Here is a 21,972-nt window from a genome sequence, read left to right as displayed (position 1 = left end):
TTTCCCTGTCATCAAGCACCAATTGTGTGTACATAGGAAAAGCATAAAAAGAAAAAGGGAAAAAAAGAACTGACCAAGAAGTCAATCATACTGCTGGCCAGCCAACCAGTTGGCTAAGCCTTGCATTAACTGCAGAGCCATGGAAGCTGACCATTCAGACCATCACCATTAGATTTGGATGTCCAGATGAGCACATGGTGTGTGCGTTTTACTCTGGCTTGCCATCTTAAACAAGGTAGATCAGGATAGCTTTGTCAGCCTGCAACAGCTGCTGTCTTGGTACAGAAAGTGATTAAGTAGGTCACCAAGGAACTTAGATTTGGTAACCTGTGCTTACCAGCTGCCTCCTGAGAACCTCATCTGTATGCTACCACCAGGCACAAGGACAAGACAGTTGTTTTTTTTCTTCAGTAATCTGTTTGAATGTGTCTCTGTTTAAATAATCTTCTGGTTTTGAATGTCACCTCCAGGACCTTCAGAAATTACCAATGCAATGACATTTGAGATGTTAAACTTAGCTTTTAATGCAGGTGATATAAAAGCACAAATATTTGAGGAATGCTATTTTGTTTTTTTTTTTTCCAAGTACTGTGTCCTCCCAAGCTGCTACAGCAAAGAACATATCTTCTTTGTGTATTTTTTTTTCTTCTTTGTCCACTTAAGCAAAAGGGATGATTTTGTGGTATAATACTAGTAGTAGCACTAGTAGTAAAGAGTCTTCCTCTTGCTTCATGAGGTGGGTAGAAAACATTTTTATTGAATCATAAGAGGGGGAACGTACTTGAGAAGGCTACCCTTTGTCTATGCAGATCATAGCTCTTACACTGATTGGTTGCATTTCTATATAATGGAAATGGTATGGAGAAGCAATCAAATGTGGCTCACAGGAAATGACAGATTCCAAAGGTTTCTTTTTCTTTTGTACCCAATCCAACTTTAAACACTTGCTTTCATTTTACTTGCTAAGAGAGGAAAAAAAAAAGAAAACACAGAAAACCCATAAAATTAACAGAACACGCATGAAAAACAACAGAAATGAATACAGAGGGAAAATAATATCCACTTGAACATATGATCAAAAAAATGTTGCCCTTGATAGGCAGTCCCTACAGCTACTTTGAGAGTAAACGGATGCTGTTCTAATGAACTGAAATAGGAGTAGGTGTAGATTAGAATCAAGGAATGGTTTGGTTTGGAAGGGAAATTAAAGGTCAGCTGGTTCCAAGAGCACGGACACCTTGCTCTAGGTCAGATCAGATTGCCCAGGGCCCTGTTGAACCTGACTGAACACTTTCGAAAAGGGAGTATTCCACAGCTTTTGAGTCTTTTCCAATGTTTCTTTTAGGCCCTTACCCTTCTGGCCACCCCTCTTCCTGTGGATATGGTTGCTTTCCTGGGCTGCAAGCACAGACTGCTGGCTCATGTTGAGCTTTTCGTTCACCAGAATCCTCAGGTACTCCACATGGCTGCTGTCAGTCCATTCAGCCTGCAGTCTGTACTGATGTTTGGGATTGCCCCAACTCAGATGCAGCACGTTGCACTTGGCCATGTTGAACTGCATGAGGTTCTCATTTGCCCACCTCTCAAGCCTGTCCAGGTCCCTGTGGATGATCTCTCTTCCCTCTAGAGTATCAGCCATGCCACTCATCTTGGTGTCATCCACAAACGTGCTAAGTGGTGTCACCAATGAATAGTATCTGTCCCAGTACTGAACCTTCAGGGACACAACTCCTCACTCACTGAGGACAATGCCAGACAGACCTTGGTCAGAATGCTTTTTAAATGTAGTTTTAGATTCCATGAGAAGTTATGTTTAATTGCTGTTCTGCTTAAAACTGACACTGAGATATGCATCACTTGCCTGGAGCCGTAGGACTAAATATTGCCATGTTCGAGAGCTTTTATATCATGCATTTAAATTCTTAAATGGATTGAATGACTGCCATGTGACATCCTTGGACAATGTGTCCAATAGTCACAATTCAGCCATGCTTGTATGACTTCACACACACGGTGATCTCTGAAATGACAACTAGAGAAGAATTTGCAAGTTGAATATTAGATCTGATGCCAGCTTCTCGTGGTACACAAACAGTTCCACACAAAGGGAGAAGTTGCTTTTTCTACTTCCTTTCTTAAATTCGTGTATTTTTTCTGATCTTTCACAGATTTACATATAGATGTTTCAAAACATCATCAACTCTCGTCCTTATTTTTAAAAAGACATTCATTTAAAGAAGCAGTAGGTTAATATACTGCTTTCTCAAAAACCCTAAGGTTAACTGTCCCATACACCCTGGGAAATCCTTAGATGTGGCCCAATGAACTTGTATATGTGTATACATATGTGATGTATGCTCGTGTTTGTATATATATGTTTAATCTGGTCATGAATCTCATACCAAGCAGGTTAATCAAACATCTGCTCGGCCCTAGGCTGCTAAAGAATGTGGACTACCTATCCTTATGATTTTCTGGCTTATATGAGTAAGACTGCAGAAGAACATGCAGTATGATGTGGACACGCCTCTTCCACAATGTGAAAATGTCCATGCTGTTACAGCTAATTGCCTATAGCCACAGAACTGCTCACCACCTCTGGTAATTAAATCAGTGGAGCTTATTCATGCATGGGAGGCTGGCTGCATTTAAACTGACTTTCCCTCTTGATCTTTGGGCTCAGTGTTTTGCCTGATTGCCTTTGGAGCCTTATAGGAAACTCTAGCCACGGGGGCTTCGGTTAATGGGCTGATTGAGCAGGGGTTTTTGACTTGAATTTGGTCTAAAAGTGACTTTAGTACTTTAAGGTCTTAATTGTTAGCTGCTATCTTTTCTGCCTGCAGCAGTGGCAGAGGAGAATACGCGCAGCAACTTCAGAATGGGACCGGAAATAGTAGCAAAGGAGGGCTTGTACTGATTTAAGCTAATATGCTATAGTGAGAGAGCTGGGGCTAGGGCAGCCATTCCTGTTTGTTCTTATATGAGAAATGAGTTTAAGCAAGTGGAGTAACAGTGCTTTCAGTTGTTACAACAGCACCTTCCTCTGTTTATCTATCTCTCAGCCCTTGTTTTGGCTGAGAACCATCAGAAGATTTTGGTTTTCTTTCTGTCCGAATCAAAATTTACTGCTTCTAGATAGCCTGTAGAAGCTCCTGGAGAGCCCATACAAACCTGCAGGGCCCTGCCCTTGGTCTCTATGGGTAGCGTGAAGGCAGAGATTGCACACACAACACACACAGATGAGAAAAGACACAGGGCTCCAAGGAAAGATGCACTCATAAGAACCTGCAGATCGAAAGAAAGAAAGAAACAGTTCAAACATCTGTTCAGTGCTGTGGGAGTCCAGCAGTTAATTAGGAATTAAAGAATGGACAACCAGTCACAAATATCTGAAAGACTCAACAATATCCAGAATATTCTACTTATGAATCTAGGGAGTTTTCAGAAAGCAGCAAACAAATAGTAGCAAGTTAACTCTGGAAAGGGGGTTATCCAGATCCACACCTGGCAAAGACCACCTAAGTACTCTGTACCAGGTAAAGCATAAATGCGTTTTTTAGGCTTACTGACATTGTCCACGGAGCTCTTACTTGTGATATGAATGGTGCCACCATAGCTCCAACACGGCACAGTGACCCACTGGTTCCCATCCCCAGGGCTCGCATTGTGGTGGGATAAACCTGACACAGGCCAGAAGGAAATCAGATTAATGCAACAATGATCTGTGATATGTGTTCTCATTCCACCCCCTCTTTTATTTTCCTCTTTTCTTCATGTAGACCCGTTACATTATCAAGGGCAATCAGTGTGAGAAGACGCAAAAAGATTTAAAAACTCTTTCGTGCCGTTGCAATTCTGCCATTTTATCCACAGAGCAGAAGTTCAGGGCAATGCATGCACAGACACCTTTTCTTCATTGCACTGAGCTGCTCAGTTCAGTGTCACACACTATAGGCTGGGTGCTAAAGGGAGAATTCAATTTATAATGCTAGACCATGTGTCTGAAAAGCAAGAGAAAAAGAGATTGTCTGCAGCCTCCAAGACAGCCTATTTATTTGAATAAACAGCACCTTTGTTTAGAAGGAGAAAGGGAAGAAAGAGGAGAAAGAAGAAAGGGAAATCCTGATAGGAAACATTCAGACTTAGGGAAATGGAATCATAGAATAATTTGAATAGGAAGGGACCTTTAAAGGCCATTTAGTCCAACCCCCCTGCAATGAACAGGGACACCCACAGCTAGATCAGGGTGCCCAGGGCCCATCCAGCCTGAGTCTGAGTTATCTCTAGGGATAGAGCATCCACTGCCTCTCTGGGCAACCTGTTCCAGTGTCACACTTCTATTGTAAAAAATTTTCTTCCTTATGTTCAATCTAAATCTCTTTTAGTTTGAGACCATTTCCCCTTGTCCTATCACAACAGATGTTATAGGACTGTCATATAAACCTCCAGCTTGTACTGATAGTGAGGGCTGCCTCAACCCAGGTGCAAGACCTTGCACTTGGGTTTGTTGATCCTCTTGAGGTTCACTGGGGGGCCCACGCTTGAGCCTGTCTCAGCCTCACTGAATGGCAGCTTGTCCCTCAGGCATGTCATCCACATCACACAGCTTGGTGTCATAATATGCTTTGTATATTTTCCACATCTCCCTAACACACATGTCAATAAAACACTTCAGCATATGCTTTGCTTAATATAAGTCTCATTTGTGTCAGGAGATTTTAGCAATTATTGTCCTTTGAGCCTTTGTTTTATTAAGGCTGGGCCAAGCCAGAGAATGTAAAGCAATTCCAGAAAATTCTGGGCACGTGTCTGGAAAGAGTATTCCCAAGTTTGGCTTTGATAATTGATTAAATTTTGTGTATTTGTGATTTACAGTATGGCTATTTCAGCAACGATTTTCACATCAACAGCATCCAATTTTGGACTATTAAAAAGCTGGTATTTGGTAAAGTCTGGTACATGATTAAAAATGGTGTGCTATGAAAAGTATGGCACACTATCAGGTCAACCCAGATAACTACTGCTATCACTTTTCTCAGTCTTTTAAGGAAGAAACTAAATTCCACACCACTGTGTTTTTTAAGCATAAGTAGTATGTAGGTAGCCCACAGGACTAATGACTCTAAAGTTGTGTGAAGGAGAATGTGCTCTGAATGGTTGAAACTATTTGCAGACAGAACAGAACAATTTCCACTAGGTGAGAATATACACATATAAAACTTAATGTACCAGCTACATCAGCTAGTGTAAGTCCTGGAAAAGGTTCCTAGCAGTTGGATTTTTGATGTTCTTAGAGGTCTTTTCCAACCTTAATGGTGCTGTGCTTCTAAGTACCTTCAGAAGGACCCACCTCTGCAGTGTAAATGTATATAGTGTTGAAGTTTGCTGAAACCAAGGCGCGCAGCATGAAGAGAAAGCCAGTAATGCCTGCACTAAAAGAAGCAGAGTGAAGAAGCATTAGTGTCAATGAACAGTGATTGCCAGAGATACAGCCTGATACGTTCACTATGCTAAGGCTTTTACAAGCTTTTAGTAAGGGAAAGTTGGTTGCTGATGAGTATAGTGGTTTTTTTAGTCCATTAACAGTGCATGTTTGCTACAGCTGTAAAGAAGCTGCAAGCAAATCTCTAGCTAGTCATGCTCAGGCTAGAGATAAGGCAGAAAAAACTGGAAGTAATAACAATAATGGTGACAAACCAGTTGGTACCTAAGTGAATGGCTGTAAGCCTTCTGATGGGCTCATTTACACCATGGGCCAGGGCCCTCGGTGCAGGCATCAGCAAGCAGCAGTCAGGCCCTGGCCAGGATAAAGGGGCCTTCAGTTTGAAGCACTCTGGCTTCTGGAGCTATTAAGCTCTGCCATCTTGAGTGGGGCCCTTCCTAGAAGGGCTCCTGGAACAGGAGAACAGCTCTCCTGGAACTGAGGGGTTACCTGGATGTGCAGATGTTGAGGAGAAGGAAGAACAATGCCGTACATCCCATGGTGATGCACAGGCTCAAGCGTCTGCCGAGGAAGTTGATGCCGAGAATGTTCAGGGGATTTACTGAGACAGAAGAGAGACCATAACATGTTAGGTGTTGGGGCTCTCAGTTTTGCAGCGTGTACAAGAAGGGGAGAGGAGGTTACATGCGATCTCCCCCGCGGTGCTGATGATCATGGTCCGGTAGGCAGAGGGGCCAAAGGGATGGCAGTAGCAGGGGCTGCGGCTCTCCTCTGAGACAGGGCCAGGGTTCTCGCTCAGTGGTGTCCTCGAGGTGCAGCCCAGGTCCCTTTCCAGCAGCTCAGTGCTGGCCAAGATGACTCCGTAGTAAGCAAAAGCTATGCCAAGCCTGTAGGGAGGATCAAGATGTTGGTGAGGAAGGCAGGGAAAAGCAGCACTGGAATGCAGCCGGTTTTGGGGTGCCCTAAGGAATCCCCTGTACACACCAGGACCATGATGATGCACGATCAGCACCCTTACCTATCACCCTGAGCCTGCAGACACACACCACGTGGCAGAGCAACACCACCTCTCTGTCAATTCACTTCTCCCTTGGAGGAACTCACCCCAGCTCCCAGTTTGGTATGTGCTTGTACATTAAGACTGGTCTGCGCTGCGCAGCAGGAGACCACATGGCCAAACTCCCTGATGAGGAGCAATTACAGGAACTGGGATTGCTCAGTATAGAGAAGAGGTGGCTCGGGAAAGCTTGCAGCTCTCTACAATGAACTGAAAGGAAGTTGTGGCAAGATGGGGGTCAACCTCCTCTCCCAGGTTACAGCAACAAGACTTAAATTAATGGTATCAAGTAGCACCTGGAGAGGTTCAGGTTGGACATCAGAAATATTTCTTCTCAGAAAGAGCGGTGCTGCTCTGGCACAGGCTGCCCAGGGAGGTGGTGGAGTCACCATCCCTTGAGGTGTTTCAGAACTGTGTGGATGTGACATTGAGGGATGGGCTGACAGTTGGACTCGATGATCTTTGAGGTCTCTTTTAGCCTTAATGATTCTATGAAGCTCACCCGCGCATTTCTACAGCCCTACAAGTGCAATGCTGTATGTGTGCATGGTCTTTTCCCCTTCCTATCATTTCTACTTTGCCCCAAGAAAGGAAAGGATGAGTGAACAAGCCATGAAATCTAGAGACTTTCATAAAAAGATTAATGCCAAGATCTTGCTCCTTGGTAAGTCTTGACACACTGACATCCTTTCCGACAGTAACTGCTGCACCAGCCAGATGCTCACAGCTGACATTGCCATCTTCCAACTCCAGTTTTAACAGAGGGAAATGCTCCTGCATACTTCAACTCCTTCCATTCTGGTTGTAGACTGCTGCACTGCAAAGCACTGCTGCCTCTGGGCAGGAGCAGCGGTGGTCCAGCTGGGAATGTGCTGTCCAGCATCCACACCTCCTCCTAGTACTTCCACGCTGGGAGGCAGTGATGCTGTGGTCATGCAGAGGACAGTGTGCCCCTTTAACCACTTGTCTATAAGTGGAGGCATTTCTATACTGCCCTTTCCTGCAGGGAGCCTCTAGGCCAGGCCCCAGTGCTAACAGCTCTCATGTAGGAGCTGTCTGCGTATCTTATTCTCCATTCTTTCTGTACAGTGATTTTCCTAAGGAGTTTTCATCAGCTGGAGAGGCTCACACCACACCCATGCTTGCTGTCAACAACAGGGCACCAGTGGTGGCAGCCTCTGTGTCATTATCAAATAATTCAGCATACACCTCATCATAAACAGGCTGAGAAGTAATTTTCCCTTTTATTTAATCCCCTCTGGCAGTTTTGGAAACAAGCTGCAGAGTGTGGGCTGCGAAATGAGCTGCCTGGGGACATGGTGATGCTGAGGGCACAAAGAGACAGGGACATAAACCTGAGAACATGCCAGTGACTCCTGGGGGAGTAGGAGAGAAAGGAGAATTAAGAAACAAAAAGATGTTTCATAATACTCATACAAGCTGATGGGAAAAAAAAAACATAAAATATTCAAGGTCTGGCTTAGCAAGATTTTGGGTCAATGAGTTCCCACGGACCCATTATTTATACATTTCCATTGCAGACAGTGAAGTCAATGAAACATATATTACCCATGCATACAGCTACAGGGAACAAGGCAAACAGAACTTGTCTCTCTGCAGTCTTACATTTCCCCAGCCTGTGGCACTGGTACCAGTCAGTGAATTTCTGTTTGAGACCTCTCACTGTGAGGGCTTCTCTCAGGATGAACAAACTGGCAACAAGGAGTGAAAGCAAACTGAGGGCACCGCGTGGTGCTCACTCATGGCAGACCAAGCCACCCAGTCCTGAGGGAATGATAAGGAAGAAAAATATATATGTATAACATTCTTTACCATATGATCCATATCTGCAGAGTAGTTCTTAGATATTTGGGGTGCACAAGGTCTTTGAATCTTCCTCTTCTTTCCTGCAAATAATTTGGTAGAAAGGCATCTTTCACATCGGTGCAAATGCTCTGTGGCAGCAGCTGGTGCCCAGGGCTCAGTGCACTTGCTCTGGGCATCTCCTGACATGGATGGACGGACGGACAGCACTGCACCCTCCAGAGAGAAAGCCCTTTCTCAGAGGATGGCTGTGGGAGGGCACGCTGCAAAGCAAAGAGGGAAGAGATCATCCCCATACCCCCTCCCACACATCGCTCTTGAGTCCATGGGAAAGGTTTGGGGTTGCCTTTCTATTTTTTTCTTCATTACTGTTGAAGCCTGGAAGGGTGCAAGTCTAAGCAAAGCCCTGTGCATACAACATGGTTCCATTATATAAATCCAATTAAATTACAGGGAAGCTTTAATCTTAACTAATTCCAGTCCATAGATTCATAGATTCATAGATACATTAAGTTGGAAAGAACCTACAAGATCATCTAGTCCAACCATCCTCCTATCACCACCCCTATCACTAAGCTACTAAATCAAATCCCTTAGCACCTCATCTAAACGCTTCTTGAACAGCACTAGGGATGGTGCCTCAATCACCTCCCTAGGCAGGCCATTCCAGTGCCTGACCACTCTTTCAGGGAAAAATGTTTCCTCAAATCTAATCTAAATCTTCCCTGTCGCAACTTGTGGCCATTCCCTCTCGTCCTGTCATTATTTATCAGGGAGAAGAGGCCCACCCCCTCCTCACCACAACCCCCCTTCAGGAAGTGGTAGAGTGCAATAAGGTCTCCTCTGAGCCTCCTCTTCTCCAGACTAAACAATCCCAGCTCCCTCAGCCGCTCCTCAGAAGACTTATGCTCCAGACCCCTCACCAGTTTTGTTGCCCTTCTCTGAACACGCTCCAGGGCCTCAATGTCCTTCTTGTAGTGAGGGGCCCAAAACTGAACACAGTACTCGAGGTGCGGCCGTACCAGAGCTGAGTACAGGGGGATGATCACCTCCCTGCTCCTGCTGGCTACACTATTTCTAATACAGGCCAGGATGCTGTTGGCCTTCTTGGCCACCTGGGCACACTGCCGGCTCATGTTAAGCTGAGCATTAACCAACACCCCCAGGTCCTTTTCCTCTCTACATTCTTCAAGCCATTCTGCCCCAAGCCTATAGCATTGCATGGGGTTATTGTGGCCAAAGTGCAGGACCTGGCACTTGGTCTTATTGAACCTCATCCCATTGAGCTCAGCCCAGCTATTCAGCCTATCCAGATCCCTCTGAAGGGCCTCCCTACCCTCAGGCAGACTGACACATCCTCCCAACTTGGTGTCATCTGCAAACTTACTGAGGGTACACTCAATCCCCTCGTCTAGGTCATCAATAAAATTATTATAAAAGATGGGCCCCAGTACCAACCCTTGGGAGACACCACTCGTAACAGGACGCTAGTTGGACTTAACTCCATTAACCACTACCCGCTGGGCACGGCCCTCCAGCCAGTTCTTCACCCAGAGAAGAGTGAACCTGTCCACACCACGGGCTGCCAGTTTCCCCAGGAGAATACTGTGGGAGACCGTGTCAAAGGCCTTGCTCAAGTCCAGGTAGACTACATCAACAGCCTTTCCTTCATCTACCAGTCTGGTCACCCAGTCATAGAAGGAGATGAGGTTGGACAAGCACGATCTGTCCTTTGTGAACCTGTGTTGGCTGGGTCTGATCCCCTGGTTGCCATGCACGTGCCGTGTGATCTCCCTCAAGATCATCTGCTCCATAACTTTCCCTGATACCGAGGTCAGGCTGACAGGCCTGTAGTTCCCCTGGTCTTTCTTACGGCCTTTCTTGTAGATGGGAATCACATCGGCAAGCCTCCAATCTTGTGGGACCTCTCCAGATAACCAGGAACGCTGATAGATATAGAAAGTGGCTTGGCAATCACCTCTGCCATATACCTTGGGTGGATCCCATCTGGTCCCATGGACTTGTGGCAGTTCAGATGGAGGAGCAGGTCTCTGACTGTCTCTGCTTGGATCACAGGGGGTGTATTATGCGCTCCATCCCAGACTTCTAGGTCAGAGTGAAAAGTACCCTGAGGATAACTGCTCTGTCTATTAAAGACAGATGTGAAGAAGGCATTGAGAACCTCAGCCTTTTCCTTATCCTCTGTGGTTACATTCCCTGCCGTATCAAGTAAAGGAGAGAAATTCTCCTTAGTTCTTCTCTTACTGTTAATATATTTGTAAAAGGATTTTCTGCTCTCCTTTACTGCAGTAGCCAGTCTAAGTTCGAGCTGGGCTTTTGCATTTCTAACTTCCTGCCTGCAAATCTTGGCCAGTTCTCTGTAGTCACCCCAAGTAGCCTGACCCATCTTCCAGAGGACATAGACTCTCCTTTTCTCTCGGAGTCTCAACAAAAGATCCCGGTTCATCCACACTGGTCTTCTTCCCCTCCGGCTCGACTTACGGGACTCCAGGACAGCCTGCTCCTGTGCCTTTAAGATTTCCATCTTGAGGAGCATCCAGGCTTCCTGGGCCCCTTTACCCTTCAGGAGCAAGTCCCAAGGGACCCTTGCAACAAGTGTCCTGAACAGGTCAAAGTCTGCCCTCCGGAAGTCCAAGGTAGCAGTTTTGCTAGTCACCCTCTTGACATCACCAAGAATAGCAAACTCCACCATTTCATGGTCACTCTGGCTAAGACAATCCCCAACCTTCACAGCTCCTACTAGTCCTTCTCTGTTAATGAAGAGCAGATCTATTCCAATTGGACTCAGTCCAATGGCACTATCTTGCATGAATTGCTGAGGACAGTGCCTGCTGTCTGAAGGACTGAATAAGCAGTAAAGAGGTCCAGGAAAGGGACAGAAAAGAGCTGTGGAAAAGGTAGCAAAGAGTGGTGGCAAAGGTAGCAAATCTTTTCCCAGCATGATATTCACCAAGTAAAAATGAAGATCATGGGAAAAAAAAAATTGAAAATCTGATTCATTTTTGGAGGCCAAGATTATTGCCTCTCCCAGAGCAAAATGACATCTTCAAAATCACTGCCAATTGCTCTTGGGAAGAAAGACAGGCATGGTGAGGGAGAGACATGGAGTGAGCTGTGCTTGGTAGCCTTGCTCACATCCTTGTGCCCAGGCACCAGTGGACCAGGGTTGAGATGAGATGGGTCAAGATGGGATGGGATGGGACAAGAGGGGCTGAGACGAGATAAGATGAGATGGTATGGGGCAAAGCAATGCTGCATGCTGAGCTTACCTTGGGAGGTTCCTGCAACACTCCCTCTGGCATCGCTGCCTGGTTCATCTTGGCTATCCTCTGTAGCGTGGCCAGGGCAGCCGCATTATTCCCCGTGGACACATTGTAACGTGCTGACTCAGGTATGAACTGAAAGTGAAGCAGTATTAGAAAGCCACACGGCCTCATACCTAGCAGCCTGTGCTGCCCACATCCCCTATCTTGCTCAAGAGCCTGACAAGATCAGTGTAGGTGATGCAGGGGACGAGTCATCCCTTGGGATGTCCTCCCCAGCTGTCCCCCAAGGGCATCACTGCTGGAACTGCATGGTCTAAGAGCTTCCTGCTCCCTTATTAGGAACCAATTCTGCCCTTGCACTGGCTTCTGGAGGTATGCAGCAGCCAGCTCCCTAAGAGGGAGTTAAAGACATGGGTTTAATAGAACTATCCCTTAAATAATTAAAGTTCTAAGATGAGAAGAGGAACCTGTTACTAACTCAACTGAAAGTTTTACAAAAATTAACAAAGATATCATGAAACAAAGGAAGACATGGTTAAAATTTAGGAGCAAACTCACTCATCAATAGTATTTGCAATGTTCACCCACTGCTGTTGCCTGCTCCAAAATATAATACTTTTTATCAAGTTACATCTGCATTATGTCATTAAATACATTTTCATTAATGAAATATTAAGTAAAGGAAACTTCTTTTTAAAGTTGGATTTTTTTAAGTTACATATACTAAGTATGTCTTTTCTTCTTCTTCTTTTTTTTTTACTAAAAACTGTCCTTTTTAATGACAAAAATTAATCAGTGAAGCTAAATATCAAGGACGTTTAAGTGAGCGTTCACTGACTTGCATTTGACTTGCCCAGGTGTCACTTAGTTGGTGCCTAGCACTTCAGTGCCCACGAGTACTAGAAACTTTCCATGTCTTTCCATGGAAATAAGATGGTCCTCATGCCCAAGGGTGGCATTTCTGAGGTGTGAGAAGACCCGGGGATGCTGTGGTTGGCTGAGATGTGGCGGGTGATGCCTCTTGGTGCCTGGGTTGATGTTGATGACTGTTTCAGTCAGTGGATGTGGGAAGTGAGGAGAGGCTCGTCCTACCTTGAATACCATGATGAGAATGATGCTGGGAATGGAGGCAATTCTGACCAGCCACCTCCAGCCAACAGTTGGGTTCACCACTGATGCCAGGCCAATGATTAACAAGGATCCTACCAACCAGAACACCTTCCCAAGGGAAATAGAGAGGTTAAAAGGCTTGAGCACATGGCAACAATTTGCTTATTTTCATCCCTTCTGGTCTCATTCCCTGGCTGCCTGCAGAGCTGAGTTTGGGATGAAGGAAAGAAAAAAACACGGATGGGGATCTGGGGAGAGATGTCTGAAGACAGTCTTAATTAGCTCTGACAAAAACACATAACTTGCTGTAGTTGCTATTGTACTTAGTCTCTTTTGTCCTTCCATCTCTTCTAACACTCATGTCTGTGAACTCTCTCGTCTGAACTTCTTTGGGGATGCACAGATTTACAAGTACCAAAGGCAAAAAGGAGGCAGACTGCCACTGTTGGAGGTTGGTGGGCCTCTAGTGGACTCAGTTCCAAACTGTACCAATGGGAAACCTGGCCCCAAATCTGCAAGTTCTCTTGTTACCATCAGGAGAAAAGCTCCTTTCAGGAACACCACACAAAGAAGTTTCAGCAGTACAAGCCACAAACTCAACAGCAGCCTCAGCAAGTTCACAAGTATTCTATGGGCAGAAACAACACATTTCTGGAGAGAAATGCAGGACTGTCCCTTTTTAAATATCTTTGATCTTCTGGTGGTGCTTTGGTAATAAATCCCTGGGATCAAACACGCTAATGAGAAGTAAATTAGCCCTTCTGCCAAGACCGTATACCAACGTATTTGTTTCAACAGCTAGATGAATTCACAGGTTCAGTGAGGCTTTCACAAATCATTTGCACATGCATAAAGTGCTCCTGGCAGAAATTTGAGTAAGGATGCACCCCAGTCATGTTGGGAGGGTGAACACAACCATTCCTGCACATTTTAGGTCTAACTGAGGCCTGCAAGGCAAGGCATAGCCCAGGACCTCATCTGGGAGACACCTCATTAATCACATGTAATCACCACAGTTCAGATCCAATGGCTTGTATTTACCTCCTCTGAGATCCCAACACAACCCAGCAGGAGACATTGAGCTGCTCTGATCAGAGACTCCACTTTGCTTTTGGCTCATCCTTGCACAACTTTTCGCTTGCTGTGAATGCTGGAGAGAGCCCAGAGCTCCTGATGTACTCCAGTGAAAGATGAGATGAGTGCAGGAGAAGCCATGAGCACGCATTGCCCCGAGTAGCCCCACACTGACTACTACATTTCACTTCCCATTGGAGAAAACACGCACTCCTGCTGCAGCCTGGGCTCCTGAGTGACAGCCCACTGGTGCTGACCCCATTATGGCAGGCAGCACAGCTATCAGCAGGTACCAGAAAGGGCGGATGTCAGCTGTCACTCAAAGTCCCCCCACAGTGTTGGGATTATTCAATTAAGAGAGAAGAAATAGCTTCTCTTCTGCACATAGTTATCTGTGTGGATTCCTAATAATGCACAGCACACACTCTGGGATGCAGAAAGGCAGGAGGAACTTGCACAACCCATGACAAATGCAGATATTCTGGCTTGTTGGAGATCTGGTTTCCAAACAGCAGCACAGCAAATCTCCTGGGACTTCGAATGAGAAGAAACAGTAATACATTTGCTCTTACCTGAGATAAGGGCAGCATGTATCCTCGGTACTTGGTAGGCAGAAATTCTGTTTTTATGATAAGCCTAATGAAAAGAGGAACAAGGCAAAAGGACAGAGACAACAACGATTTCTGTACCAGTCAAAGAACAATTTGTTTGGCTCAGCCAGCATCCAGCATGGTTGCCTGTAGACAGAGGGACCACCCCTCCTCCACTGATGAATCAATACTGATTATTTGATATTTCTGTCCGATTGAGGTATTTCCTCAAAGTTAAAGTTCTTCTTTTAGATTGCAGATGTCCTGTTTATCTATGACAAACATCCCTCCTGAGATTTGATGTTCCTCTTCAAGATTTTCATAAATACAAACAGTAAGAATAGATAACTTTGAGACAGGGGCACACGTCCAAGACGGTAACCATTCGGAAGAGACTGGCCCTTAGAAAACCCAACTATGAATAAAATAAGTACTGGGATACTTCCTAAACAACACCAAAGACCTCCACACAAGCACAGAAGACTCAAGTATGTTTATATAAATTTGTACTTGAATATATGGGTGGTGAAGCATTGGCATAGGTTGTCCAGAAAGCTGGTGGATGTCCCATTCTTGGAGACACTCAAGGTCAGGTTGAATGGACTCTGAGCAACCTGATCTAGCTGTGGTGTCCCTGTTCATTGCAGGGGAGTTGGACTACATGGCCTTTAAAGGTCCCTTCCAGCTCAAACAATTCTAAGATTCTATTATAAAATGCAAAGGGTGTGACTTATGTATTAGTTAGGCATATATTGAAAGATTATGACTTAATAGAAACCAATGTGAAGACTTGGGGATCTTAACTTGTGGGGATATCCCACCTTGCACTCTGCACAGAAATAAAGCAGTGTCCCCCCTCCAAACACTTAGCTTTTTGAGTGTGTTTCAGGAGATTTAAATTAACATAACCACCATTGGTCTAGAGACCCATATTGGCCCTTTCTATCACCTCAGCTGTTGAGGTGCTTTATAAAACACGCAACACCATTGTGAGGAGGAACTGCAAGTTCCTCCTGCATGCTTTTCCCTATCCTGGCCTCCAGCTGTGCCACTCTCCCATCCTCTGCTTTGACAAAGCGCTCTTGAGTCAACGCGAGCTTCTTTGTGCTGTCCTGCATGTGCAGTGGATGTATTAAAAAACTATGCATTCAAACCAACCTTCACAGAGTCTCAAAGGGAGGTGAAGGAAAGGCCACCAGAGGTTTGCTATAAGAAGGCAATGTCTCACTTCCTGGAGAGCCCACAGCCTCTTGCCCTGAATTTCAGTACGGGCTTTGAGGAGCTACAGAATATGCTGAAATGTTGCATGTGTTTCCCTGACACAGTCAAAAGACACTTATTTTGTCAGCCTTCTAGTTAAGTGGCTGTTAATACAGCAAATTTCTCCATCCCTCCCACATCTCCACACTTTCACCCTGACAAGGCAAAAAGTTTAATGTAAGTGGGAAGGTTTTACATCAGTTCAAGAAGAATTTGCTACTCTAAGCACAGTTCTTGCAACCTCTTTACAAGGAAGCAGCCTTTGCTCATCTGTTACCTGTCTAATTGTTTTTATAATATATGTACTTAATAAGACCTCCGTCACTGGCTTAATGCAAACCAGCTCCTTCCACTATCCCAGGGCTGAGGAGCCCTTGGGAACTGCAATTTAGGTAGATGACTATGATTCAATGAAATGACAGAACAGCATTTTGCTTTAAGGCAATGTGGGAATTTGCTCTCCCTTGCACTTTCAGCTCCCTCGAAGGCCCCTTCCTGGCTGTCTCCTCCAGGTTACCACACAGCCTCAGCTTATTAAGCTCAGTACATGAGACACTGGGCACTGTGCCAAGGTCAGCCAAAATGAGCTGTGGGATCTCTGGGCCCCTAGATGTCTTCTTGGAGGAAGAAAAGCAGAGCCATTCATGTTCACATTTTATAAAAAAATAAAGACTTAAATAGAGATGCTCTATGGTAAGCAGTGGGGAACAAGCACCAAGTATTGCCTGTCTGTTCCTTTCCCTTTGACTGTGGGTGATTTACCACCATTTGCTTTCATTACATTTCCCCCTTATTCTCAAAGAAAATCACACATTACAAAACCTGACTTTCTGATTTGCAGGACTCTCCCTTCCTTCCCTCCCACTTTGCATCCTTCTGATCTTCAGCAGTTCCCACCAAAGCAGGGGAAGCTGCTAACCTCCCCATGAAGGCTGGTTTGTCATTGTCCTTGTCCTTGCCAAGGGGCACAAAGCATGGCCTTACCCTTGGGAGTGACCTGACACACCACCTCCCACCATGGTCCTCAGGAAGACAAACCAGATGTAGGAGGGAGCAAATGAGGTCAGCAGGGAGAAATAGGCTCCCCAGAGGAAGGAGAGCAGCAGAATCTGCAAAGGACAAAATTAGGGTCATAAAGTCAAGGGTCCTCACTGTTTGGGACAGCACAACAAATACTTTGTAAGTTTTCTGAGGCTAGTGTACAAGCTAAGAGCGTGGCCAGCTTAGCCCTAAGCTCAAGGGGAAAGAAAAGGACCATAAATAGGCACCACAAAGCTTGTTTTCATGCAGTCCATCTTTCCTTCATGAAAGGAGCAGCTTCCTGCTTTCTAACAGCTTTGAGAAGAGCTCAGGTGGATTGGGTAGTTTTTGAGCCCCAAGCACCACACCCTCCTGACAGCAGTGCTGCTGGGACACTGCACAGCAAAGACACTGCACAGCAGAGAGGGGACAGGCAATGGCAGGTTCTGCATTTGTCTTTTCAGAGAGTTCAGGAAAAGTACATACAGCCCCAGCACTCACTTACCTTCCAGCGGCCATACCTGTCAGCCAGAAGCCCAAGCACTATGCTGAAGACCATGTAGCCAAAAAACACCATCTACGGATGTAGCAGAAATGCTAAGTCATGGCCTGAATCAGTGATTGTGTACCTGGTAGGAAGGTGTATGCAATGCATCTCAGTGACCAGAAGAGGTGGATTCTGGCTCCACCCCTTCTTAGATCTCATTTAAGTGCTGACAGTAGAGATGAGGGCGTATTGCTGGAGTTACCTGCCTACTGGAGGTCTTCTAAAGATGAGCAGTTTTTATTCCATTGTTTCTGTGTCTACAGCTGCTGCATTTAGGCTTGTTCTCATTTGCTGCAGCCTAGGATTGTGCCATTCTGCTATTATTGCTGTACTTTCCATTACATTATAACATTACAGCATTACAATGGAGAATCACAAAAAGCTGTGGGGTGCTCATTCCTAGCAGCACCAGGCCACTTTGCTCTTCAAACCAAGTGTGTGTTAAATGTTTCATAAACAGGAAGATAAATTACAGTGCAGGAGTCATACATAGTCCTCAAAGTAAAAGGTCATGAGGACTTCCAAAGAGTCAGGAAATGAGAGCCTGTATCGGCACTATAGTTCTGGTTGTGGGTGTGTGCTCATGTCATACTGTTTTCTGGATTTCAACAGTTGTGTCACTGCTCTTGTTCCTGAGAGGAGACCTTGGAATTTATTTGATCCTTTGGGAAATGTACATTACAAAGTCTGGGGTGATGCCGTGTACGATGCCCATGTGGTGGAGGACAAGTAACTCACTGTTGTCACTAGAGCCACCTGCCAGTCTTGAAGATGCCACTCACATCGGATGAGAGGGGACACAACAGCTATGAGCATGATCTCCATGGCTTCGGCCACCTTTAGAGGCAAGCATACACATAAACAAGAAGGGAAGCTGTTAGGATCCCATAAGAGAAAGGCCCCAGATGTGCCAAGCCCGCAATCATGGAGGTGCCACCATGTTGAAACAGGCTCTGTGAAGCTGTGGTGCCTTGGTGGTCTGAGCCCTGAGTGTGGGCTGCAAGACATCTGCACTTGGGAATGGGGAGAGGAAACAAGATGGAAGAAAACTGCACCTAGAGAGTGGATATCTGGGTACAGCATAGAATCATTAAGGTTGGAAAGACCTCTAAGGTCATCTAGTCCAACCTCCAGCTCATCCTCACTATGGCCACTGGGTCCCTTAGTGCTGCATCCACACTTTTCTTGAGTATCTTCAGGCATGGTGACTCCACTACCTCCCTGGCTAGTCTGTGCCAGTGCATCACCACTCTTTTGGAGAAGAACTGCTTCTTAATACCCAACCTAAAACTCTCCTGGTGATATTTAAGACCATTACCCCTCACACTATTGATGTGACCTGAGAGAGGAGGGCGACACCCACCTCGACACAACACCTTTTTCTGGTCACTGTCAAGAGTGAGCATGTGTCCAGAAAGTCTGGAAAGACTTTCAACCAAATGTGCTGGTGGAAGGTCTTCATCTGCATCCAGAAAACAAGCTGTTTTTATAAGTACCTGCCTGTGAGCTTGACTTGGGGCGTCTACCACAATCACTTAAAATTTATTTAAATTCTATTTATTAAAATAAATAAATAAATAAAGCTACTCTGACCTTTTGCTCCTAGTAGCTGCCTTTTGTTAAGAAATAAGCCCATAATTCATATCTACCAACCTTCCCACCTCAGCTGTGGTGATGCTGTGGCTATGTCCCCATCACACCTTCAACCTAGCCTGACTCCAGTTTCCAAAACAGTGTTTTACTGTTAACTCAGCACCCTGGCATGTCATTAGTTGGGAAATTTTCCAGGTAGCCCTGAATCTTTCAGACAGTGGGATAGAGCTCCAGGGCAGGGGCCAGGCCAGGATGCCCTGGGTCAGCCTGTTTGCTTTTGCTTTAAAACAGGCTCAATATCAGAGTTGGCCAATGTTGATTTTGGCCTAAGTTGACAGAAGTAGGAATCCTGCTTGAGAAGGAATATGTGAAAAAATGGGTTGCAATATGTTTGCATGGTGATTGTAGTTGTTGCAAAATAGTAAAGAAAATGAGGGGAGAATTTCTTCAAGCTGGTGCCATTGGCTGCAGACACTTACCCCAGTACTTCCCATAATGAGGAAAAGTGCAATGTGGAACCTCCCAAACCCAATGGTTTCCACAGCTTCTTCCACTGTAAATGTCTTTTGCCCTGAACACCAATGGGAAAGAAAGACACCAAAGAAAACCATCAGTGGTCAAATAGTACATCCTCAAATCTTTATGAAATGGGAATGTTTTACAAGCAACCATGGGACTGTGCCAAGAGAAAAGCTGGAAACCTCTCACTTGCCCTGGTAAGGGTGGTGTGGGCCAGGGTTGGGGTGCTGTCCCAGACCCACAAGAGTCGCTGTCCTGGCAGCACAGCCACGGGCTCTGGGCTCAGTGTTGTCTCCTAAAGATTTATTCCTGACTTTGTTCTCCCATTACAGAGATAAACCATGGAGCTCAAGACCGGGGCTGAGATGGCTTTATAAACAGAGCTGGCAAAAAGCTTTCAGAGTACATCTACTTTCAAGATCATATTTAGGTAAAATCAGAATAAGTTATTCAAAATGAAAGAATCCATGAATTACCAGTGGAGTACATCAATTACACAAAGCAGTGGCTGAAAAAAAAACAGAACAGGCAGCTCTTCCATTGCCACTGGTAACAGCCTGGCAGCTGTGGTGAGGGAAAAGCGATATGAAGCTGATGTCTGAGATCCAGGTAACTGGCGTGCCAGAATCCTGCCTCTACCTTGCTTCAGGAAGAACAGAAGTTTGGGTTCTGTGAACACAAACCCACCTTTTGGGGGTTCTGGTCCCTCTGTGTTGATTTCCTCCAAAGCAATAGTGTTTGCTGCCTCTTTTGGTGCACTGGCCATCTCAGCTGCTGCTGGGATCCACGGTAACTGTTGGAGAAGGATGAGATTTAACTGTGAAACCCCTGGGGGGGTGGGGTCACAAAGCCACTTAGCAAACACCCAGCAAAGCAGCCTCCTGTGCTGGTGTGAAAGCATTCAAACACCCTCAAACACTGATTTGTTTCAGGGAATGACCCTTCTCCAAAGTTTTTGTTTGTTTGTTTGTTTGTTTTATAGAAAACATGCAGAGTCATGAAATCATGAAACTATTAAGGTTCGAAAAGTCTTCTGAAATGACATAATCTAACCACCAGCCCATCTCCACCATACCCAATGACCGTGTCCCCCCAGTGCCACATCCACACAATTCTTGAACAGCTCCAGTGGTGGTGACTCCACCACCTCCCTTGGCAGCCTGTGCCAATGCAGCACCGCTCTTTCTGAGAATAAATGTTTCCTAATATCCAGCCTTGAACCTTCCCTGGAACAACTCAAAGCCATTCCCTCTCATCCTATCACTGTTACATGGGAGAAGAGGCCAACCTCCACCTTACTAGAACCTCCTTTCAGATCATTCAAGTCTTCCCTGATCTGACAGATCAGTCATTGCATTGCTCTGGCTGTTTTCATGGACAGTCCAGAGACTGAGGGAAGATGCAAGAGCATGTGTGATGGCTTCCCCAGTCTGGACATGTGAAAGAATCCAGAAGATGCTGAACCATCTCCAAGAGTTGAGAAATGACAATAATCAACAGTATGTTGTCCCTCCCAAAGGTGGAAGTGTCTCTTTTAGGACCTGGGGCTCAGTAAGCTGTAGAAGTGCTGGGCCCTGTAATTGCTCAGGTTTATGAGAGAATGCAAGAGCATGAAGCAGAATCAGTGGGAAGAGCAGAGCTACCCTCCTGCTCCTCTAGCCCTGGCTTCTCAAGGATGGCACACCTGGCAAGGAGTACACACCCAGCTCCTTCTTGCCCAGCCCAGTCCTGCCAGCACAGTGCTTCCCTCAGGACATATGGTCCTCTGCCTCACCCCCACTGTGTTAATCCCCATCCACTTATGTCAGCAAGAAACAGCCACAAGCTCTGCATTGCAACAGGGGGCAGCTGGCTTGCTCCTGCAGAGGTTCTGGTTTTCACTGTTATGTCTCTAAGTCTGATCACAGATGCTTTTCCTGGTAAGAAAAGCTCATCTTAATCCCATGGTAGGGATTAAGCACACAGCAAGCTTTAACCCCCAAGCTTTCCTGCTGAGAGCTTGCTCAGACTTTTGCAGGGAGGGTTCAACCCATCTTCAGTTTAATAAAAACCTCTCCTTCAATGATCTCCATCCAGAGCTGCTGGACCTGGTGAGAGAGCATTCAGTGCTGCCCCACAGAAGTCAGGGGGCTGCAGCAGGACAAGCAATGCATGGAATCATAGAATCATAGAATTACTCAGGTTGGAAATGACCAAGAGCATCTGATGAAAGTTAGAAAATTTCGCCTGAGACAGAGGGCGGCATAAGCATAATAATAATAATAAGGTCAGATACACTGACCTTGCTTGTGTAGATCACTACAGCCAAGGATCCTTGGGCTGTGTATGATATTGCTCACTACTTCCTCTCAGCACCATCCTCACAGGCAGTGGTAGCTGCCAGCAGCACATGGTGCCAGCAGCTGATCACGCTGGCCATTATCTGCAGATCATTTCCAGGTAGAACTAGCTCAACAGCAACCACATAAGATGCCTGGAAGAGCCCACAGGAAGAGATAACAGTTCACTGTGTGACTGAATTACAAAGTGCTTCACAGTAACAAGACCTGGGATCCTATTCTGCTCCTTGTCTGGTCCTGCAAGCACAACCTGCTGTAATTCTCCTCATCACAGCTATGCCTGGCTCAACAGCTGTACCTCTCTGAAGC

At 45.7% G+C, this 21,972-nt stretch overlaps 1 protein-coding gene across 1 annotated transcript; it reads right to left on the bottom strand.

Moving 5' to 3' along the window:
• Window positions 1–651: 651 nt before the first annotated feature.
• Window positions 652–20,283, bottom strand: SVOPL (SVOP like). The gene is made up of 14 exons (XM_065743196.1): window positions 20,012–20,283; window positions 19,285–19,376; window positions 17,171–17,242; window positions 16,630–16,754; window positions 14,368–14,431; window positions 12,704–12,829; window positions 11,615–11,743; window positions 8,334–8,407; window positions 6,128–6,330; window positions 5,933–6,044; window positions 5,351–5,432; window positions 3,591–3,680; window positions 3,172–3,285; window positions 652–962 (listed from the first exon to the last, which is right to left on the bottom strand). The coding sequence occupies exons 1-14, from the start codon at window positions 20,223–20,225 to the stop codon at window positions 951–953; spliced, it is 1,509 nt and encodes a 502-aa protein (XP_065599268.1). The 5' UTR covers window positions 20,226–20,283; the 3' UTR covers window positions 652–950.
• Between the last annotated feature and the right edge of the window lie 1,689 nt (window positions 20,284–21,972).

This window comes from Cyrtonyx montezumae, unplaced genomic scaffold (assembly GCF_038088225.1).
Source record: "Cyrtonyx montezumae isolate F1298 unplaced genomic scaffold, pur_monq_1.0 scaffold_3, whole genome shotgun sequence".
Classification (NCBI taxonomy): Eukaryota; Metazoa; Chordata; class Aves; order Galliformes; family Odontophoridae; genus Cyrtonyx; species Cyrtonyx montezumae.
The sequence above is the reverse complement of the archived record's forward strand: the minus strand, read 5'-3'. Positions and strand labels throughout refer to the sequence as shown.

Bases quoted from the DNA above. Each gene is read 5' to 3' on its own strand.
- SVOPL (XM_065743196.1), bottom strand. From the start codon at position 20,225: ATGCTTTCACACCAGCACAGGAGGCTGCTTTGCTGGGTGTTTGCTAAG. The intron at 6,045-6,127 runs GTAACCTCCTCT...CTTCTGTCTCAG, and splicing joins CACCGCGGGGGAGATCGCAT to TAAATCCCCTGAACATTCTC. The intron at 3,681-5,350 runs GTGGGTCCTTCT...GGCCTGTGTCAG, and splicing joins TATACATTTACACTGCAGAG to GTTTATCCCACCACAATGCG.